At 34.5% G+C, this 17,206-nt stretch overlaps 1 protein-coding gene across 7 annotated transcripts in view; it reads right to left on the bottom strand.

Annotated features, from left to right (window-relative positions):
- The window catches only part of ablim2 (actin binding LIM protein family, member 2), a 70,261-nt gene that overhangs the window by 18,918 nt on the left and 34,137 nt on the right, over positions 1 to 17,206 (bottom strand). For 4 of the 7 annotated variants that reach the window (XR_014630070.1, XR_014630071.1, XR_014630073.1 and 1 more), the window contains exons 4-13: positions 16,089 to 16,201; positions 15,814 to 15,940; positions 15,473 to 15,566; positions 11,291 to 11,378; positions 8,591 to 8,649; positions 6,739 to 6,789; positions 5,320 to 5,397; positions 3,856 to 3,999; positions 2,117 to 2,149; positions 937 to 1,054 (exon numbers count right to left, since the gene is read on the bottom strand). Coding sequence is in view for 3 of the 7 variants with exons in the window: in XM_084433675.1 (XP_084289801.1) it covers positions 937 to 1,054; positions 2,117 to 2,149; positions 3,856 to 3,999; positions 5,320 to 5,397; positions 6,739 to 6,789; positions 8,591 to 8,649; positions 11,291 to 11,378; positions 15,473 to 15,566; positions 15,814 to 15,940; positions 16,089 to 16,201 (905 nt within the window). In the remaining 4 variants the exon portion in view is untranslated. The remainder of the gene's footprint in view (positions 1 to 936; positions 1,055 to 2,116; positions 2,150 to 3,855; positions 4,000 to 5,319; positions 5,398 to 6,738; positions 6,790 to 8,590; positions 8,650 to 11,290; positions 11,379 to 15,472; positions 15,567 to 15,813; positions 15,941 to 16,088; positions 16,202 to 17,206) is intronic. The other 3 variants (XM_084433676.1, XM_084433677.1, XR_014630072.1) reach the window with 2 other exon arrangements.

Here is a 17,206-nt window from a genome sequence, read left to right as displayed (position 1 = left end):
ATTATTACAATTTAAAATAATAGTTTTCTATTTTAATATATTTTGTGTATTTAATGTAATTAATTCCTGTGATGGCAAAACTGAATTTTCAGCATCATTACTCCAGTCTTCAGTGTCTCATGATAATTCAGAAATCATTAAAATATGATGATTTGGTGCTCAAGAAACATCTCATTATTGTCAATGTTGAAAACAGTTTTTTGTATTTTTTGATGAATAGAAAGTAAATAAAAAATTTGGAATAGAAATCTACAACAAATGTATTTCCTGTCACTTTTGATCAATTTAATGTATTCTCAATGAATAAAAGTATTAATTTATTTTATAAATCTATATAAAAATCTATATATAAATTTGTATCAAATTTGAAAATTCTGATTGGACTTTTCGGACAATAACCGTAAAAATAAAATGGTCTCTTCTTCACTCCAATTGATGCGTTTTTTGCCGCCATTTGACATTTTTTATATACAACTCATGGTTTTTCTGTGATGGTCCAAAGAACGTGAATATAAGGCACGTGATTGGTTGTCGGTTCCTAAGCGTGTAATCGTAACATTCTAACAATGCATCGTTTCACACTGCACACGTCTGGCACCGCAATGCTGGGTGAAAAGTGCTATAGTGTATAATAGATAAGCATACATAGGAGAAAAGAATAGGTGTTTTAATTAGAAGTTATTTACAGGACATGCTTTTGATTGTGGTTTAAGTAAGTAATCACCTAAGCCTATGATGCCTTAAAATGCTGCCTATGGAGACGACTCACTAGGTTTTGGAACAGCGTGTGATGGTGCAGAAGGGAAAACACTTAAAGTTTAAAGCTCCAGTACATCCAAATCACTGAAAAGACTCATAGATATAGTTACAGAATAACTGTGCAGGTAAGAATGACTTTGTGTTCATGTAAGTATCAACATGTATGTGGAGGGATACCTGGTCTGCTGTAGGTCTGTGGTGAGCGGGAAGGCGTATAGCGGCCATAACCCCCTAAAGAGCTGTTGGAGCTGGGGCTGGAGGGCCTCCTCTGGCGGGGAGACTTTTCCCCATCTCCCTAGAAACAAAGAGACAGTATTATTTATTTAGTCTGAAAGTATCAGACAACCCAGCAAGCAATAGCCATCATTTCACCGTCTAGGTTAACTATAGACTCGAATTAGTCCGGCTATGACTAACCCACTTCTAGCCAAAATAACCTTGAATTTGGTTACGTCGTTTTTGCCAAAATAGCTTGTGAGATTTATGATATTCCATCATGTAAGCAAAGTCAACAGTGATTACAAGGTGTTTGATTTCATTTATTTTCTTTCTATTCTTGGGCTATGGTTAGACGTCTATTCAATTTTCACTGATAGCCCAAATTTTGCCTTGTTTTAGCTTAGACGTCAGGGCTGTGTTTGGACGGCTATTAGACGTCTTTTAAATGCAAAATTGCTTGCTAGGAATTAGCAAAGTTAAACAGTGACCACTATGGCACTGGGACACATAGGAGGAAACTTTAAAGCTGAAAAAGAAACCAATCTACAATAATCAGTCCTTATAGTAATAGGCTGATCATTGAGTCGTTACACCACAGAGTTTACAAACTGAAGACGAACACACAATACTATTCATGTCACCAAACCACAACTGTTCAAAACTACAACTATTCACAAAATATGAGGAAACACTAGGTCTCATTTACTAATCATGCACATATATGCATAAAACATTTGTGCAAACATTTTCAATTAGAAATCATGATTCATCAAGTAAAATTCAGTACATTTATTCTATTGTCTATTTATGCCAAATTGTTATTTTTTTATAACAATTATAAATGGCAAGAAATCAAATTACAACTAAGTGACCCTACAAAAACTCCCTACTTATTTTAGAGCAAGACTAATTATTAAACTGCCACAGATTCTGCATAAAAAAGAAAAATCTAATTTAATCAAATTTATAAAAAAAGAAAAGAAAAAACATTTAAAAGAGGGTAAAAATTTTTTTGCCAGACCTTTTGTGTGAGAACCTTTTCTGTACATACAATTACACAATGTATATGCCATGATTAGCAAATAAGACCTACTAAAACAATAACAGGGCCTGTTTCTTCATATCAACTCTACTGTACCTCAGTTGGAGTAGGGGTGAGTTGCTGTGGTGACTGTGAACAAAGAAAGCAAATGAGTAAGATGGACTGGAATGCAATGACAGCTATGTTAATGAAAAAATGAGCTTTTCTCCTTAACTGAGTCACTTTACATGACTGAAACTATTCTAATACTTCAATGAAATAGCAAAACTATACTTTTTGGCCAAGACATGCTGGAGTGATGCTGGATGATGAGTGAAGATGATTAGATTTAAAAATGGCACTGTTATAACAATGGAGTACACATGCTGCAGCTGCTGTATGATGTAATTATGCAAGACTTTTACTTTAAGTCACCTGTGATAAGTAAAAACGGTCAAAAGTGGAGGACATCAGTGCTTCATTTGAGCCGGATCCTGTTCAGGAAAATGTCATATTTTGGAGTTCCGGTATTTGTTTTTAAACGATACGCCATTAACAATTGCATTATATGGTGACAGTGCTGCATGTATGTGAGACAGAGCGAGACACACAGGTTATGCAGATGTATTATCCAGATGGAGGTTATGTTTTTTTATTGTCCCTAAACATGTATATCCTGTAGCTCAAACAGTAGAGCGTTGGCGCTAGCAACGCCAAGGTCATGGGTTCGATTCCCAGGGAAAGCAAGGACATGATAAAATGTAAAATGTGTTCCTTGAATGCAATGTAAGTCGCTTTGGATAAAAGCGTCTGCCAAATGCATAAATGTAAAATGTAAATGTAAAAATGTAAATGTATATTTTTGACCAATCAGCTTTCTTAAAGTCCCCCTGTAGTCAATAATTGTATCCCTTAAAATTCATATTTGATCACCAAAAATACATATTTAAAATCTTCATGCCTTATAATAGCTTGAATTTAACTCTACACCCTTGCCTCATTTAGTATACGTGGTTCTATGAATATGCAAATTAGTCACCCCTCCCCTCACTCACATCAGCTCAGAGATCCACTCGTTGACGATCACGCTATGACGTGATTGGTTACAAGGTAGTTTGTGACGTCAGAAACACCAGCAATTTTAAACTGTGATTTTGAGACTGTCTTTGGCTCACTGCAGTTTTAAGGAGAGAACACTCAGCAATGGTGCTGACTTATGTTTTAAGACAAACCATGTGCAAATTTAATTAAAAACACCACATAGACATATAAACAACATTAAAAGCCCACCACAGGGGGACTTTAAGTTCAAAATCATTCTCACTGGTTGGTGCTTAATTACTGCTTATTGTTTTGTGCGTAGTGAGCAACAGAAAGTTTGGAGAGTGTATATACCTGACAAAATTATTCTATTAAAAATAAGTTAATAACAAGCATATTTTCATTTTTCATATCCGTGAGTAAAACTCATGGTGTTTCTGATAAAAAAAGATAGAGAGAAGCTGAAACTGCACCCCTGTGCAGTTCTGCTGAATCTAATCAGGATAGCAGGAGACACAAGCAACGAGATCAGTCAGAAATCGATGTAATGAAGAGGCAACGACGTCATCGGGGAGTAAAAGATGAATGATATTTGTTCTCAATGTAGCTACTGTTTATGTGACAGAATAACAAACCAGGCTATAGTTAGGGCCTGAAACTTGTGAATAATGCTCTTATTTAGTTGTGCTACCACCATGTAGTGACGTCATTTTATGTTCCGGGAAAACTGAAGTTGTATGGTCAGTGTTGGTCACAGCGCCTTTTAATTGTTGTTTTGGATCCGGCAATTATTCATTTACAAATTTCCTTTGTACCTCTCCAAAGGTCCTGTCCTCCACGGGGTAGCTCACATAGGGCGAGTATGAAAGCATGTCAGGTCTGTCAATGTTGTAGATCGCTTTGATTTTAGGAAGAGCAGCCAGGTCCTTGTAGTCCAGAAGCTCATCACCCAGTTTTGCCTTGAGAAAGAGAAACATTATAGCATTATAACTCTCTCTATCCACCTTTTTCCTACGGCCCTTGATGCGTTGCGCAAATTATGGGAGTAACTTCCAATAAACTTTAAACAATCAGTGAAAGGCCCGCTCTATGAATGCTATAATAAGCTTCTTTAAAATAAATAAATAAAACTTATAATGAAGCGACATTATTCTACTCACCCTTCAACCATCGAACATTAAAAGGAAACTTAAAAGTGTAAAAGCATTAACAAATTACTACAATAGACCATGAATAACCCCAAAAGCTCTATTCCGGAGCTATTCGACTGGCGGATTTTCAGATTTTGTTGCTGTAAATTATCAAGTTTTTAACCAAGTAAATTATGGTCTTCTATATCTGCATACTGTTGGGTACCACATTTCCAAGTAAATACAATATTTTTTTAAGGTTTACTTTAGCTTATTGAAACTGTTATGTTTCAATAAATAAGCTAAACCCTCAAACCAACCCATCGGCCCACCTCAACCTTTCAATTTGAGAATCCGGCCCTCGAATGAACCTAGTTGAATAGCCCTACTCTATTCTTTTCACAGCAATATTACGGACGGGTTAAATATAACTGTAATAATATTGGTCTATATTATGTAACATATGTTGCCTTAATCAAAAATGTTCATTAACTTTAGCTTTGAGTAATAATATTTTAAAGTACTTTCCGTCATTTTGACAGATAACAAATACTATATTTACCTGCTTTAGAAACGTTGCAGTACACACTGCTAATAATGATAAGAAGTGAAAAGGGGAGACAATTAAATTAATTTTAAAGCATCCATGTGAAAACAAACCTGAAAAGAGACACGAGGATTTGAGGAAAAAAAACTGATGTTCTTCGTGCATTCCAGTGAATCATTCATGGGATATATTGTTAAGTAAATCAGGAGACCAGACAACAAATGTGCAGTATTGTTGTCTTTTTTCATACTGTTACAGCAGAATACAAAGAAAAAAGAAAATAATCACGAGGAAAAGAACGCAGGAAAATACCAAGTGTTTTCTTCTGACGTCTAAAAATAAAACATAACATAAAACATCCCTGATATGGATTATTTGTAGAGCAGCCTTATTATATGAAATGATTTATTTTAGTCTTTTTGAGTGGAGTTCTCCAAACCGGAAGTGTCTCCCATAATTCAAAATGCAGTAAGCAAGTCAGGAAAAAGTTGGATAACTCGCACATGGTTATTTGTATGCTTGTGTGTTGCTGCCCACTGGTGGCAAACTTGAACAAATGAAAAAGTAATGAAGCATGGAATCATTTTCAGATGTGCACTTACATAGATAACTCTGCTAGGGGAGCCGGAAGCACTGGAGGCAGGAGCAGAGGTGATGCTCTCAGAGGAGGTTCTCGTCACCTGGAAACAAAAACAAGGTAAGAATAAGAAATACAAACACAACGGCACTAAACCAGAAGGGGACTAGCATATTTTATTGACTCAATTGAAATCACACAAAGTAACAGTCATGTTAAGTCTTAAGGTCATAAATGATTATAGAGCAATTTCCATGTTGCTGTTACTATTGTGTGGATGTAACAACAATTTATCAGTCTTCACACAGTTTATGAAGGATTCAACAGAAAGGTACTGTAGATAGCCTAAGGTTTTGCCATTAAGAACTATGCTTTTTTCTTTGCTTTGTCAAACACTTCTTGTAATATAGGAACGGATACACAGTAAACCGCAATAAATAGTTTTTAATATGTATTTTTTAACTTATTTTCAAGTTAAAGTATATAATGCTAATTTAAAATAAAGTTGGAGAAGAAAACCTTATTTTTCTTATTCAAATGCAGTATAAATGTATAATGTTGCAGTATAAATGGCACATTGGACAAATGGTAGAGTTACATACAGTAGTTAAGGGAAAATGAACTGTCATTTCAATATCAACAAACATCAGGCAGTCTAAACTCTAGAGATTCTTCTTACAAAAATATTAAAGATTTTCCATTTTATTAGTAATGCATTCAGGGTCAATTCACAGCATCTTCTCTATACCTACACACCGGTGCGTATCAATCAGTTCCCTAGCTTCCTAGCTCGTGAATCAGTATATCGTATACATGAATTCGAGCACTAGTAAGGACAGTAAGGACCCTGGCTCACTACACACTGGCACACTGATGACTCTATTGATGACTCTGGCATGACATGACAACATCCTCATTGTTCAACATCACTACTGGTATAAACAACTGCAGAACTGATATCTTTCTGACAAGTAATTTAAAGTACATTATGATAAATACTTTGATTGTTACAAATATGTCCAACATTTCAGCCGTAAATTCATTATAAATGTTATCTAGAATAGATTATGTTCATTACCTGTTTAGCGATGTATGCTGACATATAATTAAATAATGGTTTGTGTTTAAAAAAAAACACATCTATTGTGTGTCAGATGTGTAGTGAGTTGGCTCACAAGATTTATGTTTCGAGCTTCAGAACTTCTGTTAAGGGAACATAGTGAGCATTCATGCTTCATGGTGCATTGTGGGATTTGTGGGACTGAACATCTTTGTCCAGATGTTAAGACCTGTTCTTTGGTTCCTGATTTCTACTGGGTGGGTGTGGCAGTAGCCTACAGTGGCCTGGCAGGTCCATTTTGAACCTCATTGAGCATTCTATTAAAGCTGAAAGCAGGTCGGGAGGTAAGCCCATGCAGAGGGAAGTGGGCCGCATGTCACAAACCTGCACAGGTGCATTGGAATGGAGATCACTGAGCTGAATCCGCACCTGTTTCTGCAGGGAAAGGGTTGTTACAGTGAAGCGCTTCCACATACTGCATATCACCTTTGTTTAAGATATGCAACTCGATAGATTCCCTGGTAAATGATTTTGCATGGTATATTTCAGAGCATGTCGGCCGCCTAAACCAGAGCTCATTTTTATTTCGTAACATCGCACACCTTTTCAAGTGCTGTCACTGATTCTAGCTGCTATGAAAAAACAATCATCGTAGGCTTTGGTCTTTAATGACATAAGTGGGGGGCACGCACTTATGAAGGTAAAAGAGTAGCAAAACTCGAGAGCACATAGATGTGAATTTGAGAACTTGTACAATAAATATTCGTGCTTGTACGTGAACATTTACACTCACAGCTCCAATGTGAAAACCTGTAAAATAAAAATCTGAAGTTGAATGTTGAAATTTGCACTCGCAGACAATAGTCACAAACCTGTATTCTCAATATTTGAAGCTGCAGACAATTAGTCACAAACTAAGGAAGTGTCCAACGTTCAACACATTTCTTTTTTTTAATTCTAGCATAGAATAGTGCGCAAGTATGCGAACTGAGAAGCACATTAAGAATGAATTGGATCTGCTAATAATAGAGGTGTTTATTTGCACATTCTGTCTACATTGATTTAGTGCTTGATTCACTTAAATTGCCCCCTTTTATGCTATTTTAATGGTTCCTAATTTTGTTTTGAAGGTCTCCTTCAATAGATTTGCATATCCAAGGTCAAAAACTCTTTAATTTCCTCATACTATACATTGCAGCATCACCTCTTTTCTCACAGCGTTTGAGACCATTTGATCAAGGATCCGGTTTCTCTAAACCACTCCTTTGCGAGAGCCTACTCTGCTGTGATTGGTCAGATGGCCCAGTCTGTTGTGATTGGTCAGCGCATCGGAAATTAAAATCTCATTACCATATCCGAATTTCAGCTCTGAAAGCTTCCTCAGTATACACAGTGAAATGAACAGTAACAATCGTCTTATATCGAGCATCGGTTTGACTGTATCAATTCGAGCACGAGTCTTCATCCTATTCCTTCAACCTCAGAATTTGCTTTCACAGTGCAGAAAACATGTCGACAACACAAACCAAACTCTTCCATGGCCTCAGCGATAACTACAGTGTTTGAGGGCAGCTCAAAGTAGACGTTGTTGGCGGGCAGCAAAACAAACTTACATAGGTTCATGCAGGAAGTAAAACTGTAATTACTGACGACTCATTTCAGACAGCTCGGATTTAGTTCTTTCTTTTGGGAGACAAACCCCATTTATCATGCACTTTGATCTTTGCAGATTTTTTACATTCATATTCAACTGTTTAACACATTACATGAAAGATAATATCTAAAAAAAAACATAAAAGGGGCACTTTAAGGAATTTAGCTAATTCATTAACAGCACAACCATACAAAATTACTACTGAGGACAATTTGCAACTTTCTTCTGAGAGCGGCTGTGGAGGATGAAATCCTTCATACTTTACTGGAACTATAGAGTATCACTCCACCACCATGATCCAGGCACCTGAATCGACTCATTAAAAAGCCAAAGGTGCGCTTGACAACAACATGCATCTGGATGTTTGCCGATTACAACACTTTTCTCCATTTGTTGATGAATAACAACTGCCATGATCATTTTTTTTTTTACAGTTTTCTTTTAAAATACAGTCAACCTATTTCCAGTGGGTGAAAATAGCAAGTTTGTTGAAAAAGGAGCAATATATAATAAGCCTAATTTACATAGAGAGAATTACTGTTTCAGAGCATTTAACTCTTAGTCAAATTGGATTGCAGTTACCTTACTCTTCTCCTCTATACGTGCTGCCTGTCTGCAAGGAGGATGCCAGATGGAAGAACCTGTGAAAGAGAAAGCTAAAAATAACTAAAAAGTCCATGTAAAAATGCAGTGGCCCTACAGTATTTGACACTTAAGTCACACTTGTAATGGCTGTATGTCATTGCATTAGAAGTGGCATCAGCAAAAAAAAATATATATAATAATAATAATTCAGTACTCACTTCCCTGAGCCATTTTTGCAAAAAACTTTCAACAAGCAGGTGTCTTTTTTAGTGGATTGATCTTTTTTTATATAGCACAAATACAGTTCAAAAGTTAGTATGATTTTTTTGAAAGAAATTAATACTTTTATTCAGGATGCATTATATCAATCAAAAGTGACTTTACTATTTCAAATAAATGTTGTTCTTTTGAACTTTCTATTCATCAAATAATCCTAAAAAAAAACATCAGTTTCCATAAAAATATTAAGCAGCACAACTGTTTTTAACATTGATAATTATCATGTATAATATCAAGTGTTTCTTGTGAATCAAATATTAGAATGATATAACAATGATATGATAATAGAATTATTTTTGAAGGATCATGAGACACTGAAGACTGGCGTAATGATGCTGAATATTCAGCTTTGCCCTCACATGAAAAAAAAAAAAAAAAAAAAAAAAACATTTTTAATTATATTAGTTATTTTGAATTGTAATAATATTTCACAATATTACTGTTTTACTGTATTTTGATCAAATAAATGCAGCCTTGGTGAGCATAAGAGACTTCTTTCAAAATTATTAAAAAAATATTACGGACCCCAAAACCTTTGAACAGTAGTGTAGATTTTTAAGTGTGGTTTAAATATTTTTGGGCCCATAGTTCTTAATTCAATTTATTATCTCACATAACTTGTCTACCTGAGGTGTTAGCATGCTCATATATACCCCTATACAAACTGGCATTCATAAACTAACACAATCACTCACCCCTAGAATGAGTCAGCAGTCTTTCGTTTTATTTCAGCCAGACTGAAAAAGATTTCTAACTGATTCTGCTATAAAAGCAGAGTCTTGCCCACATCTGACTATAAATCTCCTTTGACAAACTACAGTGCAGTGAGATTCCAGTGAGAGACTGAATTACTGCAACGTTTGAGGTGTGAGACACAAGAGAAAAAATAAAACCACATATATCTTATGTCAAATGTTTATTTTCTTCTTCATAATTTAAATTGGATGTGACTGGTGTGAGCTTTTAGCTTTATATGACTGTCTATTGCTTCATTATTAACATACAAAACAAACTATCCGTCCATGTTTTTGTCAGTAGCCTACAGATACTGTTTTTCTTAAGCATAAAACTCCAAGTACACTAATACATATATAAAAATGATTCAAAAATCCTCATCAATATACCCCAGCTGTGTCTGCACTGTCTGTCTGTCTGGTTTCATGGTCTAAAATTAGAGAACTTTGTAGATAAAAATGTTTATTGCAGCATTCTGACACAAATCATCAAATTAAATCTCCACAACTAATCAATTATCTTAATTTTTTTAATGAATAACATTACATTACATTACAAGCTGATTTGGGAGGCACAGAGATGAAGTCACTCATGAGACTTAGGCTCCATCCATCAGATTAATTATTTGTGATCCAAATTGACTAGTGTCCAGACATCTATATACAGTACCAGTCAAAAGTTTGGAAACATTACTATTTTTAATGTTTTTGATGGAAGTCTCTTATGCTCATCAAGCCTGCAGTAAAAAAAACAAAAAAACAAAAAAAAAAACAGTAATATTATGAAATATTATTACAATTTAAAATAATGGTTCTCTTTTTTAATATATTTTAAAATGTAATTTATTTTTGTGATGCAAAGCTGAATTTTTATCAGCAAGTACTCCAGTCTTTGGTGTCTTATGATCCTTCAGAAATCATTCTAATATGATGATTTGATACTCAGTTATTATCAATGATGGAAACAGTTGTGCTGTTTAATATATTTTTTTGGAATACTTTTTTCAGGATTCATTGATGAGTAAACCGTTAACAGCATTTATTCATAAAAACAGCATTTATTCACTTTTTATTCATCAAATAATCCTGAAAAAAGTATCTCAGGTTATAAAAAAATATATTAAGCAGCACAACTGTTTCCAACATTGATCATAAATCAGCATATTAGAATGATTTCTGAAGGATCATAAGACACCAAAGACTGGAGTACTTGCTGATGAAAATTCAGCTTTGCATCACAAAAATAAATTACATTTTAAAGTATATTAAAAAAAAGGACCATTATTTTAAATTGTAAAAATATTTCATAATATTACTGTTTTTTTTTTGTTTTTTGTTTTGTTTTTTAACTGCAGGCTTGATGAGCATAAGAGACTTCTTTCAAAAACATTAAAAATAGTAACGTTTCCAAACTTTTGACTGGTACTGTATATATATATATATATACAGTATATATATACATATATATATATATATATATATATATATATACAGTATATAGAGAATTTTTTTTATTTGTTTCATTCAAGCACTTCATGTACATACTTGGATACTATTATAGAGTTTTTTGTTTTGAATGTTACATGTAAAAAGAGTTTTATTGTATTGTAGGATTTGTGTGAATAAAATTTCAGCATCAGAATCAAACCTTTTCATCATGTAGATTTGATGAAATTTAAGTTACCTTGCAGGTACATCTCCTCGCCCTCCCCAAACATCTGCTCACAGCGTGCACATCTGGCACATGTGGGATGGTAGTGCTTTTCTCCAGCCTGCAAAAGATAAACAGAGAGCACATATCAGTCATTCAATTCCACTGCAGGAAATTATGAATTAACCCTTAAACGCATACCCCGGGTCTTCAGTGACCCGGGGCGTCATTCACTACCCAACTCCTCATATTTGTAAAAAGAAATAAACATCAACCTTCTTAGTATTCCTTAATCACTTAATTATGAACAATTTAACAAGAAATAAATAATAAAATTATACAAGAATGCCTGTTTTACCCATTAATTTTTTGTAAAAATTGTATAGGGTCGCTAACGACCCGAGGTGTGTAACAGTGTAAGTATATTTTTTCTGCACAACAATAATTTCATCTTTGATGACTGAATAAGTGCAATTAATCTTTATTCCACAAGGTGGCGATGTCTGATACACAATGATGAAGTGATGTTTCATTTGTAGTTACAGCAGGCAGAAAACAAAAGAATAGGAAGAATCATCAGCAAAACTTGAAATGGCTCAGCCAGCGATTTACTGCAGAGCAAGTACTGAATGCAATCAAATATTAGTGTCACTGTCACTTGATGATGGATCTGGTGAAGAAGCTGTCAGTGATCAAAATACTGATTTTGAAGATGTTGAAAATGATAGTTTTGAGAATAAGTTTGAGATCGCAAATATGAACCAGATGTTGAATGTACTGGGAAATGAGCTCTGATGAGGACAGTGATGATGGTATAAAACATCTGCTCGAACTGAACCCTTCCAAGCTCCAAAAGGTAACAAAATATGCTTTATTTTATTCTTCTGTAATTGTTACTTTATTATCAGGAGTTTTACATTACATTTACATTTTACATTTACATTTATTCATTTAGCTGACGCTTTTATCCAAAGCGACTTACAATTGCTATATATGTCAGAGGTCGCACGCCTCTGGAGCAACTAGGGGTTAAGTGTCTTGCTCAGGGACACATTGGTGTCTCACAGTGGATTCGAACCCGGGTCTCTCACACCAAAGGCATGTGTCTTATCCATTGCGCCACACCACCCACATTATTGCAACAGATAGATAGATCCGGGTCGCTAAAGACCTGAATGTGTAATAATGATTAGCAAAACATTTATGCATTCAAGGGTTAATTTATACACAAAACATATAACTCAAAGTAATATGTATTTAATCACATGGAGAGAATATTAAGACTAAATTTGCCATAATCATTCTGGCAATGTAATTAATTGATTTACTCCACAAATAATTACAGTTATCTAATAATGTTCAAATGCTAATAGGAGAGAAAAAAACTTGTTTGCACTATATGTGTTTGAACAGTAGAGGGAACACAGAAAGAGGAGCTGGCGGTGGAAAGCTGCCACACTTTACTTCTTATGGTCACATTAATTTCATTTTAAACTTTGACAAGACCACTATACACAAATGACTTCCCATATTGCTCAAGTGGCTCTGCCTCAGCAGGCTTTAGTATTACTGTACTATACTAAAAAAATCTCATTCTCAGTTCTGTAACACCGAAAAATATGCATTGCATGACATTTTAAAGTACATTTGTAAAGTGCAAATATATATCACGGTAGTATTTGAATTTGTACTGGTTTTATCATTGTTTTTTTCATAAACAATGGCAAATTGAAAAGAAAAGAATCTTCATTTTCTAAATGTAAAATATAATATTTTAGTTCATTTTGACCCTAAGGTGAAATATGACCCAGACTGAAAGACAAACAGAAAGATAATATGCCATAAATGAACGGTATGGTCTCATATTTCAATATCATCAACAACAAAAATAACAAGATAATGTCTTGTCCTTAAATTTTCTCTAGATTTCTATTAATTAATATGATAATTAATCATTATAGTGTTTCTAAGACCTCTGTCGGGCTGTAGTTTTGTAATTTTTGTAAATCTTTTCCAGGTTAGTTTTAGTTTATGAGGTAAATAGTTCTAGACTGTTCTAGAGTACAGATTTGTCAAATCTATTTCATCTTTTATATTTTCCTAATCTATTCTCATCTATCGGAAAAGTTCAGCATGCTGCGTCGCGCTGCTTTTAGTGTTCAACACAGATGTTGATTTAATTTCACGTGCATCATAACCTGCACAGGAAAATCTACTCAGCCCCCTCCACCTCTAAGGCCATCCTCTTTAAACACAGCTTGAGTCCTGCCACTGGAAATGTCATGACATTTCAGGTTCAGATACAATTCTCAATCAGTGCTAAAGACTAAATTGGGCCTTAAAAAAACACACTCTGTTTTTTCTCTTTCTGTTTCCATCGGAGCAGTTATACAAATGGAACAAACTGTTTAAAAATACACAATAAAAACCTTTACCTTTGATTCCCTCAATGCCCTGATGGTGTCTAAGCTTGTAAACTGGCAATACTCCTGAAAGGTGGGCTAATTAAACTTGCTAACATAAGGATACCTGTATCAGCTAGTCTTCAGTTCATGTAAAAAAATGTGCCAAAGGCAAAAGAGTATGCCAAGATACCATTTGCATGACTTCATTTATTTCACATCACCTTAAAGCACTTGGCACGACAGTTGTGTAGTTAAAAATACCATCCTAAACTATGATGTCACACAATCTAATTCTGGGTTACGGTAGCAGTGCCAATGGGACAGTCTCACTAAAGCAACAGTGTGCAACTTCTGACAAATATCTAACAAACACATAAACACACACAGATTTATAGAGCTCTAAGGAACACAAATCTGTAGATCTTTATGTATGTGACATATGATAATGCACACATAACTTGTTTTATTTACAAGCAATATTTAGCCATATAAGACCACCCAATGGGAAACTAAGCAGATACAAAGAACAACTACATCAATAGGGGGCTTGTTAGGGTGTAACAAAATAGCTGTTTAAAGAGAAACGAGGAAGAGTTTGCATGTAAGAACAAAAGAGAGTGAACAAAACAGAAAAAGTGAAAGGGAGATGCAATATGAGGAGATTGTTCAATACTATAATTAGGCTTTAGAGAGGTTGTGAAATTACTGTCTTAGATTCTCTTAGTAAGCACCCACTCAGCTTGACCACTGCGATTATAGAGTACCAGCTCTCAGATGAGAATAAAAGCCTTTCACACACACACTCAAAGAAAATATATGATAAACGCAAACAAATCTTAGGGGCAACAATGCTAAAATCAACATGAAACAGCATTTGCAACCCATTTTACTTGGTATTTCTGAGAGAAACATAATACTTGATTAGAAAAGTGTATCGCAGGACTTGATTATATTTACTGGGATTTGATTGGAACATGAAAAGTGGCCAGAATCACAACATAACTTTGAGGCTTTGAGATAATCTATATTAGTGAACTCCTAAAGCTGACAAAATTAATTTAAGAAATTTAGCATATTTGAAATTTCCAGAAGAGACATTTGAAGTCTGTCTCTTCTGGGAAAATAGACCAAAAATATTGATGACTCATCCTGTACTAGGCAGATTTTTGTCCAATCAAATGTTCTCTAGAATGAGTGTCCCTCCCCTTGATACATGTCTGTAATATAACTAAAGCCTATTGGCTAATTAAAAAATTGGATGAGCCTTTTAATATATCCCACACAAAACCGAGTTGTTATTGTTAACAAAACTATTAAAAGTGATTTTCCTTCATTGAAATAAAATAAAATATATATATTACTGTAGATGAAAAACGTAATCTTAAAAAACGTAAGCGAAAATTCAATTGGCAACTATCTGAAATAAATATAGAACTAATAAAGTACTGAAAAACTGAAATAAAAATTAAGCTAAACAGAAATAGTTTTAAACTAGAAAAAAGACAAAAGCACATAACATTACTCAAACTTAAAACAAAATTAAAATGAAACCATCTAAAAAAAATTTTAAATAAAAGCCAATTCAAAATATTAATAAATACTACAATAATACATAACACTTTTTATTTTAATAAGAACGTTTCCATCTTCCAATTTTCTGGTCTTTAAAGAAGAAAATGGGGTCCATTTTGATTTCATGTTGAGTTTAAACAAATGTTAACAATATAATTCATTCATTCATCTACTTTCATCCATTAAGGAATCCATTCATTAAATGATCACTGCCAAATAGTAAAGATTTCCTTCAAACCTCAAGTACTTTTCCAGTGATGTATTTCTTGCAGGTTTCACACTGGATGCCGAACATGGCGTGGTAGTCTGCCTCACAATACGGGATCCCATCCCTACAGAACATCAACACACATTACAGTAGATGTAATTCACTTGAACTCGAAGATGGTGACAAGTCTCTGTTTGCTCTCTGGCCTTGAGAAATCCCACACTGTTCTTCCATATTATAGCACATCAATAACGTTGAGTCATTCCAGTGGGTTCAGCGGGCTTTCATATCACATTACTACGATTGATAAAAGACACACAAGCATCCATCTACACATTCGCACACACATGAACAGGAATAGTGGGACTAACTTGCTGATATATTCGGCATTAAGCACTTTATTGCACACTTTGCACTTGAAGCAGCCAAGGTGCCAGTGCTTGTCCAACGCCACCAGAGACTGCTCATTTTTAAACTCCTTTCCACAGCCACAGCAATCTGCAGAGAGAGCGAGACAAAAGTGTAGTGTAGGACTAATGAAACGCCAGAGAGAGCTGTCATTGCAGACATTTAGGAAATGAATGGGTAAGAGAGTGCATGCTACATATAATGGAAACAGATAGCAATGCAAAAACAGAGAACTTACTGTACACAGCCTGTGGGGGTGCCGTGCTGTTGACTGGCACAGGCTGAGTGCATTTCTCACAAATGCACTCCTTCCCATTAAACGTCACGCGGTCCCCAGCTGGAAACGGCTGCCTGCCAGAAATACACACAGTCACCTCGTCATTTACCAAGGTTATAAAGTCACTTTCATATGAGGATGAATTTTAAACTAGTTTTTAGTAAACCATTTTAAATTAGGCTCAGATGTAGGGGCACTACAATATAAATGTGAAAAACGCACAACAGGGTGACAAAACGAAACATTTCAGCATATTAGCAGTTTGCAAAAATTGTCACGAGACAAACACTGCTTTGTTAATCTTTTAAAATTAATCAAATAACTAAGCATAAGCAAAGGCAGGTGCATTCTTAAAGGGATAGACAGTTTGTCCAAAAAAATTCATTTCATAAAAAAAGAAAATTTCTATATACTCAAAAGTTTTGTTTTCCGTTCAACGAAAAGCAATGGGGACAGATGTTGTCGAGCTCCACAAGTTACAAAAAAGCAGCATAAAAGAAAGCAAAAAGACATGCGCACTACATTTCACGTCCTCTAAACCTGTACTCAGTAGCAATAACAGGCCTACTGTAACTTATTTGTACATTTGCATATTCAAACTGCCATATCACAGCTAGTTATTACACACATGACAAACAGTATTGCTGTCAGACCCGCTGCAACATGTCTCTGCATGAAATAAAAGAGATTTCATAGCTGTGGGGAGGGTTTTTAGAGAAAAATTATAACAATTTCAGACCGTTCTTCACTCAAAATAATAATTCAGGAGACTTATAGAAGTATACAATGTCACATATAAAGCCACATACTTTTGGACTACATTTATGGTGCTTTTTTGTCATTTTTGGAGATTGACAGCACAATCAGTTTGATTGTACACTTTTAAACACCTATATTAAAATAACTATAATTTTAAATAAGTATAATAACTATAATACTGAATAACTACAGTATAAACTATTCAAATACATTGTGTAGCTAAAACTTAACTGAATTAAGTAAGAATATTAACACCAGAAAGATTTTTTTTATGAATATCTACTGTAGCATTAGCATTTGTTTGTACTAAGAAAACTGGT

This window comes from Rutilus rutilus (assembly GCF_951802725.1).
Source record: "Rutilus rutilus genome assembly, chromosome: 16".
NCBI lineage: Eukaryota > Metazoa > Chordata > Actinopteri > Cypriniformes > Leuciscidae > Rutilus > Rutilus rutilus.
The sequence above is the reverse complement of the archived record's forward strand: the minus strand, read 5'-3'. Positions and strand labels throughout refer to the sequence as shown.